This window comes from Nelumbo lutea, chromosome 7 (genome assembly GCF_056320005.1).
Source record: "Nelumbo lutea isolate HS-2025 chromosome 7, American lotus-T2T, whole genome shotgun sequence".
In the NCBI taxonomy this organism is placed as follows: domain Eukaryota; kingdom Viridiplantae; phylum Streptophyta; class Magnoliopsida; order Proteales; family Nelumbonaceae; genus Nelumbo; species Nelumbo lutea.
In genome coordinates, this window is record NC_142690.1 from 27,901,352 (window position 1) to 27,923,363 (window position 22,012).

At 39.5% G+C, this 22,012-nt stretch overlaps 1 protein-coding gene and 1 long non-coding RNA gene across 5 annotated transcripts in view; both read right to left on the reverse strand.

Annotated features, from left to right (window-relative positions):
* Positions 1 to 3,801: 3,801 nt before the first annotated feature.
* LOC148845861 (uncharacterized) overlaps positions 3,802 to 22,012 on the reverse strand; it is a 39,849-nt gene continuing 21,638 nt past the window's right edge. Inside the window, exons 5-6 of one of the 3 annotated variants that reach the window (XM_088953407.1) lie at positions 4,160 to 4,224; positions 3,802 to 4,074 (exon numbers count right to left, since the gene is read on the reverse strand). In XM_088953407.1, the coding sequence (XP_088809533.1) occupies positions 4,012 to 4,074; positions 4,160 to 4,224 (128 nt within the window). In that variant the 3' untranslated portion in view covers positions 3,802 to 4,011. Of the gene's footprint in view, positions 4,075 to 4,144; positions 4,225 to 22,012 lie in introns of all 3 variants that reach the window. The other 2 variants (XM_088953406.1, XM_088953405.1) reach the window with 2 other exon arrangements.
* LOC148845862 (uncharacterized) lies at positions 10,060 to 10,796 on the reverse strand. 2 transcript variants are annotated; one of them, XR_016101900.1, is made up of 3 exons: positions 10,594 to 10,796; positions 10,432 to 10,515; positions 10,060 to 10,291 (listed from the first exon to the last, which is right to left on the reverse strand). It is a non-coding gene; the product is annotated as an uncharacterized LOC148845862 (long non-coding RNA). The 2 variants fall into 2 exon arrangements; XR_016101901.1 differs by having other exon boundaries at positions 10,161 to 10,291; positions 10,427 to 10,515; positions 10,594 to 10,732.

Below are 22,012 nucleotides of genomic sequence, written 5' to 3' on the forward strand. Positions count from 1 at the left end.
ACAAAAATGGTTTTTGGTTTTTGTATTTGCGTTCTTTCTATCAATTTCTCTTATTCTCTCTATACATATCGTTCTCCCTCTATCTCTCTCATTCCCTTTCCCTTCCACTCCCTCTTTCATTCTTTTTTTTTTATTATTTTTCTTACACACTTATATGGTATTAATCAAATCATATAAAAGAACATGAGACCAATTTGATATGGTTCAAAAATCAATATATCAATTTGATAAAAATTCACAAGAAACTCTTGGTTATGAAATTCACACCAACTTGATAGAAATTTATAATTTGATTGTACAAGTGGTTAGTCCCTTTAGTTCTTTTATACGATCTTATTAATATTGTATAAGTTTGTAAGAAAAAAAAAAAAAGAATGAAAGAGGGAGCGGGAGAAAGATTAAAGGAGAACAATGGATTGAAAGAGAGGTTTTGATTTAGCTACAAATCAAAACTGAGAGAGTGGGAGAGATAGAGGGAGTGGGAGATTGAGAGATGACTATGAGAATGAGAGAGAATGGAGGGAGATTAAGAGACAGAGGAAGTGGGAGAGAAACTGAGAACCTATTTTCAGTATAGGCTTTTTGGTGTGTCCAATATGGATTAAGAGTCTCATATTGGCAATAGCCACATAAGCCTTCGATGATATGGCAGGGGATTTTATAATTTGAAATGTAGAGCCAGTTATCAAAGTTCTATTGGTTTCTGAACCAACCTACAACCTAATTTAAAATGTACAACTGACTTTGACTATAATTTTCCCTTTAAATTATATAGAATCTATAGGCAACTGCATTTTAATAAATTTTAAATTTTAAATATAAGCAACCGCATTTTAAATATAGAATCTATAAATCATTTAATAATGAAAAAAAAAACACCATTTGAGCATCATACTTCAATCTGATGAGCTCAGATCTTAGGAGATCTGGAGTGCAATCTGATACGATCAAGACCCAACTCGATTTTCAAAACAGACCTAAGCAGGAGGCCATTCAGATGCTCTTGCCGTAACAAAAGTGCCATCAGAGTCACTTATCAAACTACCCCAGCTGCCAACATAATTTTTCCACATACCGTCTACATTAATAGCATATACCGATATACTCCTCAGGAGGCCTGGTCCACTGCGTGAGGCCCTGCTCAAAGTAGAGATGCTGGGTCGTTAGGTTGACAAAGTCTACAGAGATAAGTGGAGATCCAATCATAAAATTAAGCACATGTTTATGATGAAGCTTCTTCTCTGGAAAAAACTTCTTCTCTTATCATAAGAGGAAACTGTCAAATTCACGGTGAATGATAGAATCATGCCTTCTTGTTTTTGAAAAGTTTTTCCTTTTCAATGAGGTAATTTTAAGAAATGGGGTTCAGTCAGTGCAAAGCCCGTTCAAACAATCATCATAGCTTTGCATTGGAAATATCTCCCCATGAAATAAAGCATAGAAGTGCAGAGATGTTCCCAATGCAAGGCTGTAAAGGCTGTTCAAACAGTGTTCGAACGAGCCTTGCACTGACTGAAGCCAATCTCAATTTTAAGGTCGTGTTCATTTTTTGGTAAGTTATTTATCTGGTAAATGTATTTATCCAGGTAATTGTTTCTTGGGAAATATTTAATCGGGTAAGTGCATGTACATGTTCTTTTATTTTTCAGGTAAATAAAATAATGATCACTTTAGCCATAAAAATTTCATTATCAAAAGGGGCATTTTTATCTCATCCAAGTGTTTGCAACTTTCCCCTAGATTGGAAATTTAATTTATCCACCTAGGAGATGGATAAGTGATACCTAAGAAAATAAACATTCCTCGATCCCCATATAAATTTGAAAAAAGAACATAGGTTTTTTGGTCAATCCCATCGACCAACTCCCACCCCCCACCCCCTTCAAAATCCCTAAAACAAACTCTCTAAAGCTTTGTTTGGACGGAGGACAAATACAAATATGTACGGTGCAAATGCATACAAAATATAAGATTTTGCATTCTATATGTATTTGCACTCCTTCCAAACAAAGCCTAACAGAAATGAGATTTGGTCCTAACAAGTGACTCCAGATCTCCTGCCCACAAGATTTTTACCCATGCCTACTCACATGACACTACCTCCATGCATTGGGAACATTTCCTTGTGCATAGTAGCATGTAAGAGGATGAAATGTTCCTCATGTATAGTTGCGATATTATGTGGGAGGTGTGCGGGTAGGAAATCCGGACTCCTCACAAGACTGTCCTCACAGTCCCTGGCAGCCATACATTCAGAATATCTCTCCATCAAAAAGCATACAAGTACCGACATGTTTCCAATGCACAGCTGCAAATGGTTGTGAGAACGGTTCTGTCAGGACCAAATCCGAACTCGCTTTAACATCCACCACGAATTAGACCATTTAGCAAAAGTCAGCTTGAAATTCTGGTGGTCAAAACCACTTTATTCTGTGATTTCCATATAATCACCACCAAGATGCATGCAGCGGCCATCCGACGGTGGAATCAAGCCACTAACAAAAGCCTACCCTTAAAGCCAGTCAATAAAAATGTTTCGTAACAATAATTGTAAGACCAGCGAATCAAGGGGAATTTCATATCAATGTTTAGAAAACTGGAACGGACCAATTTGAACCGTAACCCGAGACCTTGATAGTTTCGGTCATACCCCCAATAACTAAACTTATTCAAAGCCTGCTGAAAACCACCTGACAGGCCGGTTGAACCTAAAAACTGATGAACCGGTTTCAATTTCATGAAACCGCTCAGGTCCGTATATAAGTGACTTTAAAATGTTAATAAGATTTGAGCCCAAGATCTCTTTTGCCACTAATCCATCTCTTTACTTATACTAAATTAATGATTATTTATTATACATATTATATTATTGTCCACATATTTTAAAGAGAATGTAAGTCAAAAGGCTTTAACCTAGTCATTTGTTTTAAAAATTAAGAATCTTACCGCCCATCCACCATATTTAAATAGAGTAAAAGACTAAAAGTTGTAAAATATGTTATATGACTTGTATATAAATGTACATGCCACATCATCACAGTTCGACCTCCGGTTCAACCCCAGTCAAACCTCTGACTCATGAACCTCTCCCTTCTCCGGTTCTATACCCAGTCCGGTTATCTGAACATTGCTTCATATGAGTCCTATTGACGGTATAATCTCGACTTGAAAGTCGAAACTCTTGTACAGCACGGACAAGGAAACAAGCAGTTGTAATACAAGTTATACAACGTTGTCACCTGACTCGCATCCACCACTTCCTCTCAACTTAAAACAATAGCTCAGCTAGTGCACCCGATGGATACAAGGCACAGATTTAAATATGGAATCAACAGAATCCAGGATTTTTGAAATTTTATCTTACTAATGAATAGTATTCATTTTGGGTTGTTATGCAAATCAAGCAGTTATTAATAGAACCAAATCTTCTACCCCAAGAAAGAAATCTAGATCCAAACCAGATTATTCAAATTTTACCAAAGCAATTTAAAGAGAAGAAATGGACTGGACATGAGCAAGGTTAGCATATTTGCAAGACAACCTATTATTTTTCTATGCCGATTGCCACACCACATGGGGAAACAAAGTCGTAGTTGGCTTCCATAAGTTTGCATGATTGCACAGGCAAAACCAGAAGAGCACTTTGATCCTTCTGTGTTGATCCATAGCGATATCATCCAGTGGGTACTACCAGAACTAAGTTGACTCTTAATTTTTTGTCTTAGTAGATTTTCTAAAAGTGATTGCACCACTCTGTTTTCTTCTTCCATCCATCCATTGCCAGGATCCACGATAGAGAGCTTTGTGAAGAAAAACAGAAACAGATAAGAAATGATTCTTGCATGTGTCTAGTGGTTCTCACTGTGCTTCTGTAATACAAATAATGTATGGTCTAAATGATAAGCAGCATCTTGGTTTAATAAACCAAGAAGGCTCTTCTAAGCATTGGCTTAAATCTGATATACAAGTTCAGAACCAAAACATTACTCCTAGGAAGTTGCACCGAGGATTTTAGGCATCAGCCTTGGCATTTGCAGTACGTATTGCACGTCTAAGCTCTGCCACAAAATCCATCTGCCAAACATAACAACCAGGTTGATTATTGAGAGAGGTTGATTAGAGAGAGAGAGAGAGAGGAGCAGACCTGGTGAGCCATCACCTGATGAGGAAGTTTCAAAGGTCCCCATGCTGGTGCATTACTTCCTGAGTATATTACCGGTCGTTCTGACACAAAGGCATAAATAAGCAAAAGATGAGAACTGTACCATGTCTATAAATAACATTTATACAAAGGCATATTCAAATAACTATGCAGTGCCTTTTTTATAATAAAAGGAAAAATTTTATTAGGAAAAAAAGGATAGTGACGCAGTCACCCAAGAGAAAAAGAGCAAGCTTCACCTCCAACAACCAGCCCGCACCCCTTTAAAAAACATACATCAAACAGGAACCATCCCCCCACCCCCCAAACCTAAAAGGTGATTATATACGAACCTCTTTACTTCTCCTAAAGACTTAATTTCTTTCACTTTCTTAGGAGGCCCAATTTTGAACAAATCCCTTTTAACCATGCAAACACTTTTGAAACCTAGAATGTTCCAAGGAATTTCTGATTGTTGAAATGTCTTACAGCATTAGGCTTCTTCTTTACATCCCTCAGACCCCTTTGATCGTTATAGATTCTCTCCAACTCCAAAACCACATTCCTCTGAAAAAGACCGACTGAAACCACCTTTTCCTTTCCTTTACAACCAGCCCCACCTTCTTTAAGCATCTCAACTTCTTTTGGACACAATATGGCCTTGAGTTGACGACATTCTTTTCAGAGCCCAAACTAGAATTTCCATTTTTCTGTCACAGGCATTGGATATCTTCCAACTTTTTGAACATTTTCCTAGCAAAATCCTCCCCTCCAAGAATAGGCAACCCCCAGAGCCTTACCTCCACCTCTACCATTTTTTTATAGGAAAAAGTAACTTTCATTAACTTAATATGAGAAGAAATACAGCTGTCACCTACAGAGGCATAAGGTGACCCCTCATCATATAATCAGATTGCAAAACAGCCCAAAACAATGTCTCCCGATCAACCCCTTGCTTTGCTAAAGAGTCAGCTAAAGCATGTGCTGACCTCCTAGTTCATTCACCTTTTCCAAATCAACTGTCCCCTCATATATTGCCATGAAACGTTATTATTGGTTTTTATTTCTTCTAATTTTTTCCTTTTTGATCAATAACAAATAAAATATTAAAGTAGGACAAGTAAGAGATATAAAGACCATCCTTCACAATACAAAACCACACAAAATTTAAAAATATCACCTTGGTGGAGAAGAAATGAAACACAAATTGTACCAAATCCTCCTGCACTTGCAATTACTGGACCTGGTTTATGGTCAGTAGTTCCTAGCAGCTATGTCACCAAGATTTAAAAATAGACCACCGTAAGTATCATTACAAGGAAGAACGTATTTATCGTGTTAGAAAGATTGCAGGTGGAACATTGCCATAATCGTGTCATGAAATATCTAATAGGCAAATGAATGATGTTGAGACAATCCCAAAGACTCAACCTCAAGGACAGAGAGTTTGATTATATGGCTTTTCATGATTGTGCTTGGACCCTAGTGCCTGTAACTGCCTGGGTATGGTCATTTTTCATATTAAAACCATGACTCAAGCTATTCGTGATAAGAATTGCATTTTGAATCATGACCATGAATGTTTGAAACAGTTGAGAGGCACACCTAGTTGAAGGTGTTTTTGTCTAATGATGGTTTATACTAATGGAGAGCAAAATTGTAATCCTTTGTCCATTCGTATAAAGTCTCTAATGGAAAGGACAACACTCATTATTGAATGCCTCAAACGTTTCTCTTTTTTCTCTTATTTTTCTCTTCTTATTCTTTTCTTCTCTTATTTCTTTCCTCTCTTTTTTTCTCAAACATACATTGCACAACTTGGTATCAAAGAAACCTACAGAAGAGGGTTCAACTACAGTAACCATGGCTAACTGTACAACCAGCTCATCCTGCTGTCCATGGAATTCTTCTGAGAAAATCAAGAAAATAAGATTTGAATGTTTCACTATATCTATTGCTTATGTGAAGTTTTCGATCATTGGATCCTGCTCTATTAGATCCATATGAAGTTTCTCATTGCTCCACATTTGATCTCACTTGATTTGATGATACAATAATGTTTTTTCTACTATATATTTACTGCCTAGCCCCGTATCTTGTTTTCTCTCTCCGCTATGTGCTGAAATCATATTGATAGGGCTGTTGGAGGACTGTTCTTTATGTTTTTCCCATCTAGTTGAGTCATTAAGTGCTGTTTCTGGTGTGAAGAATATCTACCCAAGTACCTCTATGAATTTATTGACTGATAGATGGTGAGGGGGTTGAAGAATTGAAGGGAGCTTTTGGAAATTTGTTGTGGAATTGATGATAGCCCTAATATCCAGCTTACCACTGAAATTTGATGGAATTATTTTCTTGGAGTGGACTCAGTTCACGAAGGTGTATATTGGAGGAAATGGAAAAATGAGATAATCAAAGAAGAGCATAAACCTTTTCCTGGAGATCTTAATCTTGCTTGGTGGCAATAGGAAGACCTCATGATTGTGACGTGGTTGGCTGAGTGATTGAGTCTAGGCAACCCCACATAAGCAAGGAATCATCTGTTTTTGTGAACTGCCAAGGAGGTACAAAACAGGGTCTCAGGCTCTCAGCTACCTATTCTTAGATTCATAACACTGTCAGAGTCTACTTGGTTGTGCAGGGAAGCCAATAATTTCAGACAGAGGCAGAGATCTGTGGCTTTATATTTTTCCACTCTTCAGTCACTATGGGAAGAGATAGATCATCTGGAGCCACTCAAGTTAAGAGATTCCTTTCATGAGGAGCAATTTAGGAAGCATAATGAGAAGCTCCAGGTCTTTTGAGTTTTTTGGTAGGGGGCATCCTCAATATGATTTTGTAAAAGAAGTCCAGTTGAACAGAGATAGAAAAGAGAGAAGAGAGAGAAGGGAGAGAAGAAGAAGAGAAAAGTATCTAACTGAGAAGACAAAGAGTCTAACCCAGTCGACCATCTATTTAAATTTAACAAAACAGTATACAAAGACAGAAATGCCTCTGCATATGTATGAGACATATAAATAATACATTACTTAAATGGAAAAGACTAGAATACCCCTCTTTAGTCGACTCTAACACTCCCCCTCAATCTGGAGAGTATATATCATATAATTCCAGCTTGTTACATATATAGCTCACTCTTCCCGAACTCAACCCTTTTGTGAACAGATTTGCCCACTGATCACCTGTTCTCACATGCTCTGTGCTTATGACATCATTAAGAACTTTTTCCCTTACAAAATGGCAATATACCTCTATGTGTTTAGTTCTCTCATGAAAAACTGGGTTGGATGATATATGAATTGCAGCTTGATTTTCACAATATAGCTTCATGGGTTTGCTTATTGAGAAACCGATTTCCTACAATAGATTCTTCAACCACACTAGTTCACATGTAGTGTGTGCCATGGCCCTGTATTCTGCTTCTGCACTGCTCCTTGCCATCACAGGCTGCTTCTTACTCTTCCATGTCACTAGATTTCCTCCAAGAAAGGTGCAATAACCCGTAGTGGATCTCTTGTCTGATATAGAGCCAGCCCAATCTGCGTCGGTATATCCAACTATTTCAAGATCACCTCCTGGCTTGTACAGTAACCCATGGCTTGGAACCCCCTTCAAATACTGCACAATCCAAAGAATTGCATCCCAGTGAGGCACTCGAGGACTTTGCATAAACTAGCTTACCACACTGACAGTAAATGAGATATCAGGCCAAGTGATAGTTTGATAATTCAGTTTTCCCACTAGCCTTCTATACCTTCCAGGATTATCAAATAATTCACCTATATCACTTCCCAACTTCTCATTCAGTTCCATGGGAGTTTCAGCTAGTTTAGCACCTAGTAGTTTTGTTTCTTCCAATAGGTCAAGAACATATTTCCGTCGACATAGGTTCATGCCTTGCTTTGATCTAGCAACTTATATACCCAGGAAATACTTCAACTTTCCAAGATCTTTTGTTTGAAAGTGATCTTCTAGAAATATCTTCAATCTATCAATCCCAATTCTATCACTGCCAGTTATGACTATGTCGTCCACATAAACTACTAGCAAGATCTTCCCGGCCTAAGAGTCATAGCTAAATACTGAGTGGTCAACTTGACATTGTCTCATTCCGAACTCCTTCACCATTTCACTAAATTTGCCAAACCAAACACGAGGAGACTGTTTGAGCCCATAGTTCGCCTTCCTGAGCTTACACACCTTACCATCCTCCCCCAAAGCAACAAACCCTGGTGGTTGCTCCATGTACACTTCCTCTAGAAGATTACCATGGAGGAAGGCATTTTTAATATCAAGCTGAAATAGAGGCCAATCATGCATGACAGCTAAGGAAATCAACACACATACTGAGCCAATCTTCGCAACAAGGGAAAAAGTTTCTACATAGTCTACACCATAAAGTTGAGAGTATCCTTTTGCAACTAAACGAGCTTTCAGGCATTCCACTCTTCCATCTGGTAGATACTTAACAGTATACACCCATTTACAACCAACAACATGCTTACCTGGGGGAAGATTGGTGAGTTCCCACATATGATTGTGATGAAGAGCAGAGAGTTCTTCTTCATAGCTTTTCGCCACCTTGGCGAGGTAAGGGCCTCTTGAATATCCTTAGGTGTGGATATAGAGGATAACAGAGAAATAAACCCACGATGGGAAGCGGAAAGGTGAGATACAGAAACATAATTGGATATGGGGAGTAAAGTGCAACTACGTTTTCCTTTTCGCGATGCAATAGGAAGGTCAAGATCAGAAGGCAATTCGGGTGTGGAAGTAACTGGATCAGTAGGTAGACTAGAAGGTGGTGGAGGTGCTTGTCTTTGTCGGTGAGTATACACTTGACAGATTGGTGGTCTTTTAGTACGCTCCTGCATTGGGGAAGGTGGAGACTTAGTCATAATGGGAACCACCGGAATGGAATTACCAACCGGAAGAGGAACTGGATCAGTAGGCAGACTAGAAGGTGGTGGAGGTGCTTGTCTTTGTCGGTGAGTATACACTTGACGGATTGGTCTTTTAGTACGTTCCTGCATTGGGGAAGGTGGAGACTCAGTCATAATGGGAACCACTGGAATGGAATTACCAACCGGAAGAGGAATAGGAACCTCTGTAGGATAAGGAGGGATATCCGAACCTGAGAAATACGACATCGATTCAAAAAATGTAACATCAGGACAAACAAAGGATTTCCAATTAATAGGATTGTAGCATTTATACCCTTTCTGGGTCCTAGAGTAGCCAAGGAAGATACATTTAATGGAGCCAACATCCAACTTGTTTAGGCCAGGACCAAGATTCTGAACAAAGCACACACACCCGAAGATCCTAGGAGTCGGGAGATATGGAGACAAAGTGGGAAATAAGATAGAGAACAGAGAACGACTATCAAGAATGAACGAGGGCATGCGATTAATAAGAAAACAAGCAATAAGCACTGCATCACTCCAAAAACATTTAGGAACATTCATATGATGAAGAAGAGACCAAGTTGTTTCAAGTAGATGTCAATTCTTCCTCTCAGCCACACCATTTTGTTGAGGGGTGTGGGCACAGGATGTCTGATGAAGAATACCACGTTGTTCCAAGTACTGTTGAAATGAAGAAAGAAAATACTACGCACTTCAGCATGAAACTTTTGAAAAGTGGAAAATAATTCACTTCTTTCTTTCATTAAATAAAGCCATGTCATAGTTGAACAATCATCAACAAAGATAACAAAATATCATGAAACTTTTGGAAAGTGGAAAATAATTCACTTCTTTCTTTCATTAAATAAAGCCATGTCATAGTTGAACAGTCATCAACAAAGATAACAAAATATCTGTAACCATTATAAGACTCAATTCTGATTAGACCCCAAACATCTGAATGAACTAAATCAAAAGGACTCAACATACGACTATCAACTCTAAGACTGAAGGAAACCCAATGGTGTTTCCCACACTGACACGACTCACACTACAAAGAAGACAAACGACTCAATGACGGAACAAGGAGCTTGAGAGCTTTAAGAGATGGATGACCGAGTCTACAATGCCACTAAAGAGGAGTTAAAGAGGTTTGAAGTGCAAATGTAGTACCACCACCATCAAGGTAATACAATCTGCAAGCTTCATGTCCTCCACCAATCTTCTTCTCCATCGTTAGATCCTGAAAAACACAAGAGGAATGGTAAAATGTGATAGAACAATTGAGGGATTTTGTTAGTTTACTAATAGACATAAGATTAAAAGGAAACTTGGGAACATATAAAACAGAAGACAAAGAAAGAGATGTTGTGTTTACATTACCAACACCGTAAATGGGGGAAGTAAATCCATTGGCAAGGGTAGCATTATTTGATGCGGAGGTTGGAGAATGGGAGGAAAACACACCTGGAGTCCCGGTCACGTGATCAAAGGTTCCAGAGTAAATTATCCAGGGTGAAAGTTTGGATGCTAGGCAAGCCATACCTGAGCAGTATTTTGATGTGAAGTGGCCTGAAGGAATCTCTCATACTCCTCTCTTGAAATACTCGCCATCTCCTTCCCATAAGTAGTTGTGACTATAGAAGATGTTGGATCAACTGGTTGAGTATCACTGACTTCACTACCACCAACAGTTGCATATTAACCCATGTGGATGGTGGGCCATGCAGATCATAGCAGAAGTTAACTGCGTGTCCTTCTCTCCTACAATGTGTGCATTCCTAGTAGTGCTTCCCCTTCCTCTAGCACGGCCTCCCCTTGAATCACAACCTCCTCCATTGCTACAACCAACCATAGGGTTACCACGACCACTCTTAACTGTACGACCACCTCCTCTGTGCCCATAAGAGCCACCTCGAGTGCCAACAAGATCTATTGGGAGGTGTTACTCTTTGTGGGGCTAAGAGATATCCTACGGAGACGGGCAAACACTTCTTCTAGAGTAGGGAGAGCAACCCCCCCCCCCCTCAATATCTGTGCTTTGACAAGTTCATACTCTGCTTTCAGCCCCACCAAGAACTAGGTAACAACTAGTTACTCCCTTTGTTGCTGCTGAATTTTGGCATCCGGAGTTAAGGGATGATAGACATTAAGTTCATTCTGAAGATTTTTTACACTGGCATAATATTCTTCAAGGGTTTGATTTCCCTACTACAAACTGAAGTATTTCTGATAAAGCTGATAAACCCTTGTAGTGTTGTCTTGTCCATAATAGAGTTTCTTGGCATGTCCCCATATATCCATCGTTGTATCTAAAAACATGAAGTTAACACTGATTTTAGGCTCCATACTGTTCCACAACCACGTCATGATTTGAGCATCCTCTTGCTCTCAATCACTGAAACTCGGAGATTCAGCAGTAGGTTTCTCCTCCCGTACATGTTTCACTTTCTTCTTAGCCTTAAGAAATGCTTCCACTGACTTGGCCCACGGAACATAGTTTTCACCATTTAGTTTGATGGATGTCATCTGCACACTTAAAAAATCAGAGGAGATCATCACTCAATTTTTGGTCACTACTCACATCACCATCGATGCCATTTCAATCTACGAAGCTGGTTCTGCCCGTCACAAAAAAATATCAGTTCCAAATATTGCAACTACTGTTCTTCAAACACTGCAACTACTGTTCTTCAAACACTAAACCAACACACTCATAATCACCACGAACTTGCCCTAGCATGCATTCGGCCACTTTGAACACTACTGTACTGCGAACAGGCAGTTTTATAACCACAGAAAATCCCTCTTGAAACTGCTCATTAGAAGGTTCAGACCACCACGACTATACCTACTAGACCACCATGGCTGTCACACATAGTGACAGCAGTCCACAATTTTTTTCTTTCACTAGGACTGTCACATTCTCCCCCTTTCATCAGTAGTCAAGCCACCGAAACCCTAGGACTGTCAAAGGGATTGCCGCAGATGTTTCGGTTTTGCCACAGCCTTCTCCACCACCTACTCCAGACTGCACAGACCAGAAAAAAAATGAAAATAAAATAAAAAAAGGAGGGAAATAGAGCTGATCGATTGAAGCTGTAATCTTCCTTTATTAGTGGTGCTTTGGTACCATGTGAAAGAAGTCCAGTCAAACAGAGATAGAAGAGAGAGAAGAGAGAGAAGGGAGAGAAGAATTAGAAGAGATAAGTGTCGAATTGGGAAGACAAAGAGTCTAACCCAGTCGACCATCTATTTAAATTTACCAAAACAGTATGCAAAGACAGAAATGCCCCTGCATATGTATGAGACATATAAATAACACATTACTTAAATGGAAAATACTAGAATACCCCACTTTAGTCGACTCTAACAGATTTTACACACAAACATATTCTAAGTAATAATGCTGAGTAGAATTTCTAAAGGGGCTCAAGCAGTAGAAGGAGAAGAGACTATGTGTGATTATTGTAAAAGACCAAAACACGCAAGAGAAAGGTGTTGGGATCTGCATCTGGAGTTGAAACCAGCCAAGTCATTGCTGGTACAGAGGCTTCAACAGGTGATCTTACATCAATCAGTTCTAGTCATGGAGAAACCTTAGTGCCAAGACCAAGATTGACAAACTCAGTTGCCACCTAACTCAATTGGAAAGCAATAGTAATGCCAACTCCTCTGAACGCATTGGTCCCTCTATAGCCTTTTTCTAAGTCAAGTAATTCCATTGATTGCCATGTATCCATGCCTTCCTGACTTATTTATTCATGTGCTTCTAACCACAGGAAATGTATGTCTTCTTGTTTCAGTTCCTACCATTTAGGTGATGGATCACACACTCTAAGCTCTAGTGCAGGTGATCTCAAGCTAAGTTCTAGTCTTCAGCAACCAAGCAATCTTTATTTTGTGCAATCTCAAGGAAGTTAGGGAATCTCTCTTTAAGTGGATGATCTCCACACCAAGTATCAGACCAGAATTTAATTCTCGTACCATATCCCACTGCATACTTGATTCCTTTTCTAACTCCACAAGAGCTTTTTGGATGCCTCTCCAAACGGCACACCCAAAAGACATGCTTGTCTCCCCTGGCTCCCAATTTAAGTTAGTGGCACCATATTTAGCTAAAATAATCCTTCTCCACAAAGCATTGGGTTGCTCATTCCACCTCCAAAGCCACTTGGCCAGACAAGCCTACATTTCCTAAGCTTCCTCAACCCTAAACCCCCTGCTTTCTTTGGATACAAACTTTGCTCCATTTGACCAGCTGCAATTAAATTCATTTTTCTACCCTTCTCAGAAAAAGTCTTGCATTTTCTTTTCAATTGTCTTGGCAGTGCTGGCTGGAATAAGGAACAGTGATAGTAGGTAAGTGGGAAGGGAGGACAGAACACTCTTAATTAATAGGTTTAGAAGTCTATAGGTAAGTGGGAAGGGCAAGGTTTTGTAGGCTTTAGAAGTCCATCTATGGGTTCAAGCAATCTCCTTAAGCTTCGTTTGATCAGTTCAGAGATGCTCATCAGAAGGTGGCTTATACACATATAGACAGTCGTATGCTAATCATGCTTTATGAGAAGAGATGGAGACTTGGTCATAATTTTGATAGTGTGTGTGGATGATATAGTGATTACTAGTAATGATATATTGATAATGGTTGTTGAAATAATTTAGTTATTTGTGTTAGGGTCTGTTTGGCTAGTTAAAGCGTTTTTTTTCTTTTATTTCTGTTATTATACTCACTTACAGCAGGGGCACAAGGGTCACTTCCCTTCTTATTTCTGCTGCCCTATATAATATAATAGAAGCTGACGCCGCCAGCACTGTTCTATTGCTCCAAACCTTTTCTTCTTCCTTTCTTTCTTCTCCTTTTCTCTCTTCTTCCCTTCTCTTCTCTACTTCCTCATATTTCAATCGGATTTATTGCCAAGATGGTATCAAAGAAAGGCTGTTGAATCTGGGCGACCAAGTTTTTTCTCTTCAAGTTGCTGAATCTGGGCGGAACGGAGGACTGAATCTGGGCTGATCAAATCAGATCTGCAACTGGTACAACCCTAAAGTTTTCTTTCTTTTTTTATTTCTTTCCTTGGTTGTGTACCAAGTGGAGAACAAATGAATCCAAACCACTGAATGTCGGCAGACTTTTGTGAGGGTTATATTTTTTATTTGTTGGAATGTTTAATCCTGTACCTATGAAAAGGTGACTGTAAGTCATAGATGACCTGTTTTCTCTGCTCGTTAGTCTGATTTCATGTGTGTTAGGATCTCTCTTATTGATTAATGCTGTGGTGGAACTTACTGGAAAACCAGTAGGCTGGGACTGTTCTTCATGCAGATCTGAAAATCAGTCTCGTCATAGTTCTTCTTTGGAAATTGGTGCTGTTTTTTGTGCTCAGATTAAGTCCAAAATTGAATTGTTGTGTGTGGATCTTTTGTCGATATAAGGAGGGATCCTAAGTTGAGAGTTTAGATAAAAAAACCTTGTATTTACCATGTCGTCTGAGAATTCTGCTACTTCAGAGATTTCAGGGAGCCACAATGGAGTGAGTGGGGGAATGGATATGAATTTCTCCATGGCTGTTATTCCCTTTGATGGTCTAAACTACCTTGAGTGGTCTAGGGGAATAAAACTCTACATCACTGCTAGGGGGAAAATAGGATACATCAATGGGAGAGTGAAGGAACCGAAGAACGGAAGTGCTGAATATGATAGGTGGAACCAAGAGAATAGTATGGTGATATCATGACTCTTGGTATCCATGCTTCCACAGGTAAGGAAGACTTTTATGTGGGCTGAAACTGCTTGTGAGATATGGGAACAAGCGAAGTCCACCTATTCAGAATAGAGACACTATGCCAAGATATACCAACTGCAAGTTGAATCCTCTACTTGCAAGTAAGGGGAGAAGAGTCTCTCGATGTACTATTCTGATTTGACATCGATATGGAAAGAACTTGATCACTACCATAATGTGAATTGGAAGTGTGATGAAGATGCAAAGGCGTATAAGTCACTTGTATCTCAGCAACGGGTCCTTGCCTTCCTCCTAGGGCTGAATCCTTCATATGAGTCCATCAGGGTGCAGATCTTGGGTGGTAAAGACTTGCCATCAATTCAGGAGGTGTATGCCTTAGTGCAGTCAGAAGAGAATAGAAGAAATGTGATGAATTGTGTAGAGGGGGAGTCAGTTGCCCTAGCTGTCTGGGGAAATTCAGATACAAATGTCGGAGGTGCTTTTAAGAAAGGTGACTCTCAGAAGAGAACAGATGATAAGAGTAAACTTTGGTGCACTCACTGCCAGAAGACGAGACACACTAGAGATACATGTTAGGATCTCCATGGAAAACCTAAATGGGCATAGGATTTGAGTAAGAAGTCAACGCCTGATCAGGGCAAGAAACCAAGTTAACAGAATCAGAAAAAGTATAACTCAGCTAATATGGCATCTCCAGAGACTAGTCCATTGGTAACTCAGGAGAGGCATCCCGGTTCTGACCCTAAGGAAGAAATTATCAACTCCTTTCGTGACCATTTGGAATTGTATGGTAGGACTCTCCGCCAGATGGATTCTGGTCCTACTCCCTCTACCTCCTTCGCGTCTACATCAGGTAACGCTACCACTACCTTTGTGTGTCATCACATACCACTGATTCTCCTTGGGTTATTGACTCCGGAACCTCAAACCACATGATCGGTAAGTTATATTTATTTCAGACATATAACCTTCTCTCTGGGAGAGATAAGGTGAGACTAGCTTATGGTTCTTTCTCTACCATAACTAGCCAAGGTACCATACCTCTCCCACTCGGCCTTACCCTTTATAATGTACTGCATGTTCCGAAACTACCTATAAATTTGTTGTCCATTAGTAGTATAACTCACTCTTTGAACTGTTCAGTCATTTTTTTTCTGTCTTCATGTGTGTTTCAGGATTTGGCCTCGGGGAAGACGATTGGTAGAGGAAGCATGGCGGATGGTCTCTACGTGTTGGAGAATAAAGCTGGCCTTGTGGCTACAAAGCCCATGAGTTTGTCCAGTGAGAGTCAAGCCTATTTATGGCATAGTCGTCTTGGTCATCTTTCTTTTGAGTCATTAAAAGTTATGTTCCCAAAGTTGTTTGAGTCCTTGTCAGTGAGTCAGTTACAGTGTTAGACATGTCAATTGAGTAAACATTGTAGAAATTCTTTACCTTTGAGAAATAAAATATCTGAATTTCCACTTCATATTGTTTATTCTGATGTTTGGGGCCCTGTTACTCTACCCACTGAGGTTGGATATAAGTACTTAATTACCTTGATTGATGATTACTCTAGATACACTTGGGTTTACCCTATGCGATCTAGAGATGAAGTGCCAAAATTTATGAAAGACTTTCAACGCATGGTGTTCACTCAGTTCCAAACTGAAATCCACATCTTCCAGTCGGACAATGTGAAGGAATACTTCCATAGTGATCTCACGGAGTTTTTTGCTTCGAGTGGGTCACTTCAACAAAGCTCTTGTGCAAGGACACCCCAACAAACTGGTGTTGCTGAACGAAAAAACCGTCACCTTCTCAAAGTAGCTTGTGGCTTATTAATTCATATGAATGTGCCAAAACGTTTTTTGATGGATGCAATTTTGTGTGCTACATACATCATCAACCGTATGCCATCTCGGTTACTAGAGTATAAGGCCCCACATCAGCTTTTGTTTCCTACAGCTTCGTTGTCCACCATTCTAATGCGTGTTTTTGGGTGTCGTTGCTTCATCCATAACTTGTCCACTACTCGAGGTAAGCTTGATCCTCGGGCTATTCCTTGTGTTTTCCTTGGTTACCCTTTATCTCAAAAGGGGTATCGTTGCTATGATCCTACCTCTCACAAGTACTATGTCTCCATTGTTGTATCCTTCTTTGAGAATCAACCTTTCTTCTCGGTTTCTCCTTAAGAGGAGAGTAGGGTTGAGGAGAAATAGGCGGCTCAAACTCAACTACCTCCGTTACCCAGAATGTCTCCATTCTAGGTCTTTCATCGTCGCCATAAAAGCCAGCAGAGTTCAAGAGCCATGGAACCTGACACTATGCAACCAACATCATCAGATTTGCCAGAGGCAGATCCGTCTCATCAGCCAAGTATACTTGCTCCTATTGATATGCATGTTCCTCTCAATGTTGATTCCCCTATCATCAATGATCTTGATGTTCCTATTGCTAAGAGAAAGGATGTTAGATCTTGTACCACTAATCATCCTATCTCTAATTTTGTGTCCTATGATCACATTTCACCTTCATTCTGTGCATTCCTCTCTTCTGTGGACAGTGTCCCCGTTCCTAAGAATGTGGTAGAAGCTTTATCTAAACCTGAATGGACAGATGCAATGCAGGAAGAAATTGATGCATTACACAAAAATGGCACTTGGGAGTTGGTGGATCTTCCTGAAGGGAAGGAACCACTGGGTTGCAAGTGGGTGTTCACAGTGAAACACAAGGCTGATGGAGCTGTTGAAAGGTACAAGGCTAGACTGGTAGCAAGAGGTTTCAGGTATATGGAGTGGACTATGTAGAGACTTTTGCTCTAGTATCCAAGATGAACTCTATCAGGATTTTTCTTTCATTGGCAGCAAATCTTGACTGGGAACTTCACCAATTGGACATCAAAAATGCTTTCTTGAATGGTGACTTGGAAGAGGAAGTGTACATGACCCAACCTCCAGGTTTTTGTGCCAAAGGCAGTGAACAAAAGGTGTGCAAGTTAAAAAAAATCTTTATATGAGTTGAAACAATCACCTCGGGCTTGGTTTAGTAAGTTTCACTTAGCAGTTCAACAGATGAGGTTCAAACAATGCCAGTCAGATCACACTCTATTTGTGAAAAGAGGTGAAGGGAAAATTGCGACTCTAATTGTGTATGTGGTTGCCATAGTGATCACAAGAGATTGGGAGGCTGAAATACGGAGACAAAAAAAATTCTTAGCCACTCAATTTGAGGTGAAAAATCTAGGCCCCTTATGTTATTTCCTTGGAATTGAAGTTGCCCGCTCTCACAAGGGCATCTTTATTTCCTAACGGAAATATGTACTAGATCTACTAAAAGATACAGGCAAGTTGGGGGTAAAACCAATTGACTCACCAATTGAATCTAATCATCAGCCGGGAGACAGTCAGGGAGAGTTTTTGAAAGATGTGAAGAAGTTCCAGAGACTCATAGGGAGACTCTTGTATTTGTCTATGACCAGGCCTGATATTGCTTATGCAGTGGGTGTCCTTTGTCAGTTCATGCATAATCCTAGGGCAACTCACTTTGAAGCTACAGAGAGGATCCTTAGATACCTCAAGAAGTTTCCCAGAGCTAGTTTGTTGTTCCAGAAACATGGTCACTTAAAGGTGGAAGTATATACTGATGCTGATTGGGCAGAAGTAGTTGATGACCGAAAGTCTACCAGTGGGTATTGTGCCTTTGTAGGAGGAAACCTGGTCACATGGAGAAGTAAAAACAAAGTGTGGTGGCTAGATCTAGTGCTGAAGCAGAATATAGAGCGATGTCTCATGGGGTTGCTGAAATCATGTGGATAAGAAATCTGTTAGGTGAACTGGGTTTTGTAATGAGCAATCCTATGTCACTCTACTATGACAATAAAGCTGCCATCAATATTGCTACTAATCCAGTCCTGCATGATAGGACAAAACACATTGAAGTGGACAAGCATTTTATTAGAGAGAAACTTGTAAATGGAGAAGTGTGTACTCCATATGTCAGCTCAGAAGAACTTGCAGATATCTTCACCAAAGGTCTTCATCATGTGCGGCACAATGATTTGTGTGACAAGTTGGGTATGATTGACATCTATGCTCCAACTTGAGGGGGAGTGTTGAAATAATTTAGTTATTTGTATTAGGGTCTGTTTGGCTAGTTAAAGCATTTTTTTCTGTTATTTCTGTTATTGTACTCACTTGCAGCAAGGGCACAAGGGTCTTTTCCCTTCTTATTTCTGCCGCCCTATATAATATAATAGAAGTTGGCGCCGCCAGCACTGTTCTATTGCTCCAAACCTTTTCTTCTTCCTTTCTTTCTTCTCCTTTTCTTTCTTCTTCCCTTCTCTTCTCTACTTCCTCATATTTCAATCGGATTTATTGCCAAGAATGGTTAAGATGCATAAATTTAAGTAGTATTTAGCAATTGAAATTGAAATTAAGGACCTTGGTGAGCTTGTTTTCTAGGAATTGAAGATGCAATTTCTAAAAAGGGTATCTTCATCTCACAAAGGAAATGTATTCTTAATTTGTTGAAGGAAATTAGGAATGAAACAAAGTGGGTTCTAAACCAGCTGATACTTCATAAATCCTACTCAAAGATTTGTGGGGATGATGGAGGTGTGTTGCCAAACAAGGGTAGGTATCAATAGTTGGTGGGGCAAGTTACTTTATCTATGGCTGGCTCAACCTGACATCTCTTATGTAGTGAATGTGGTCAGCTAATCATCAGCCTCAACTTCCTCATCTTGCTTCAGTTGAAAAAAAATACAATGTTACTTGAAAGGTACTACCAACACAAGTTTATTATATGCTTCTCATGACAATCTGAAGGTTAAAAGCCTATACTGATGTTGATTGGACTGGATCCCTTTATGAAAATTTGCATTTTTTTGGTAGTAAATAAAAAAGAAAATTTTTATAAATAAAAAAGAGAAGACAGTACATTGAATCCTTTGACGAGACATCACCAATATACAACAAACTCCACAAAAAAAAGAGGAAAAACAATCTAGGAATAAATACTTAAATCTCCCTTAAGCTATCTGACAATTACATACTCATCCTTACTTTTCTAATTTGACTCTAATATCCCTTGTCGGGAGATGTCATCGGACAGAGACTACCCTTCCATTAACCATCCATCACTCACTTTTTGCATGTGACTGCAAATGATATTTAAGTTGTTTAGAAAACCTAAAAAGTCCCTTTTATCTACCCTTACATCTCTCTCACGATAATCTGGAAAGCCAATTAGAGAAACCATTCATCATTGAAGCAGATGGGCTATTGCAGATTTTTTATTACCTATATGTCCGGTGGTCAAAACTCATTTGGTTAGATTGATTTTGTCATACACAATGAGGGCACCTGTTTAGTGAGTTTTGATCATACCATGTGACAAGTTCTAGGCCCAGATTGAAGAAGTTCCCAAGCCCAAAAATTGATCACATTTCTCCCTTGTGAAATTATCTGTAGATTTCTCTTCAGATTTTTCCTCCCTCCCTGCTCTTGTTCTCCATTTTCTGAAACAATGATGCTGAAGTCTAAGGCATTCCTACCTTTCTCTTCAGTCTCTTGCTCTGACTGATTCCAGCAATGGAAACAACCCTGTGAACCACCCCACTGTTCAAGTTGAGTTTGAGGTTGAATACACACCTAGGGTGGTAGGGATGTTAAATGAGACAGGTGGCGTTTGATAACACTTTTTAGACATCTAATGTCTGAAAAACTTACTTTCCAGACATGCAACCCATTTATGTTTAGGTCTGAAAACAAATTTTGATCAAATAAAATAAGTCTGAAAAGGTAAGACATGGCCCAGTCGCTTAATGTGGTTAGACGCATTTCAAAGCCTAGCCAAATTCCTAAGTGCTCCTAAAACTTTTTGAAATGACCCATGTTGCTCCTTCTTTAAAACCCAATTCGAGCTCTTTCCTCTAAAATGATAGAAGAGAACACCGTCTTCTGCCATTACCATCTGTGTCACATCCTCTCCAACGAGTATTGTAGGCACTGACAATGATGGTGATGTTCTGTGATGTTTGGAGGTTGAAGAGGAACAGTGGCTCTGCTGTACTTCGTCAACTAAGGAGGAGGCCAAGGAAGAGTGATAGGAAGGGAAAGAGAAGTATAAGGAAAAGAAGGAAAATGGGAAGATAGAGAGGAGGGGAAGTTAGTAAGTCACTACGGCGAAGAGGGAGAAGATGTGGAGAAGAAGAAGAGGGAGAGGAGTAGGAGAACACAAGTAAGTAGCTGTCAGCGGTTTAGGTCTCTCCATTTGCCACCAGAGGATGAAACTATTCAGTAGCTGGGCGATTCAAATCCAAGTTCTGTGAACAACACACCAAAGCGCTCTTATATTTTCAGAGGCTCTGAAAAGCAGAAAAGCATATCTGCCACTTTTTAGACTTCAAACCTGAAAAATAGCTTTTTGACTTTTCAGACATCAGATTACAGAGTTATTAAGCGCCACCATAGTCTACTCTCAATTGTAGGGCAGCACAAACATGATGAAATTATACAAAGTACATAATCTTCAGAGTAATTCCCCCCTTTGGAACCTTCGAACATCCTGTTTGCTGGATCTTTCTCCCATCTTTCAACTCTCTCCCTCTCCCTCCATCCCTCCTTTGTTCTTTCCCCTCACTATTTTTAGCTTCTAGTTCTGTTATGTTTGAGATTTGTTAGGAAGATATGCAAAGGTGTTAAGACATAGACTTAAATATGCAAATATTGGATAGTACTAGAACCTATGATATGAAATTAAAAGGTGAAAAAATGTTATCAAGCTATAGTTAAAGAAAAGAAAGAAAAAAGGGACAGCACAAATACATGAAATCCATGTAAAACAAATAGGTAAGCTTGCCAACACCACTAACTAGCAGATTATATTTTTTTAGTTATTGTTCAAAATTTGTTAAGGAGACTATCCACTTCCAAGCATACCTTTGAAGTCATCAATAGCATATGGGCAACTGGAAGCATACCCTTATGGCATTTCCTTTAAATTAAGGAAATTAGCTTCTTCTGTTCCTTGAGCAAGACAATTACTGCTGAGAAAGGATACAGCACTCTAAACTACGTGATCCATTGAGGTTATATTCTCCTCACTTAGTTGGCTATGTCCCATCAATAGTCTAATGTAACAAAAATAGGCTGGTAGGTTGGTAGGTTAGACAAAAAATAGGTTGGTAGGTTAGACAGGGCGGCTCAGGTGAGTTGGGCTGTTGCTGCATTGTG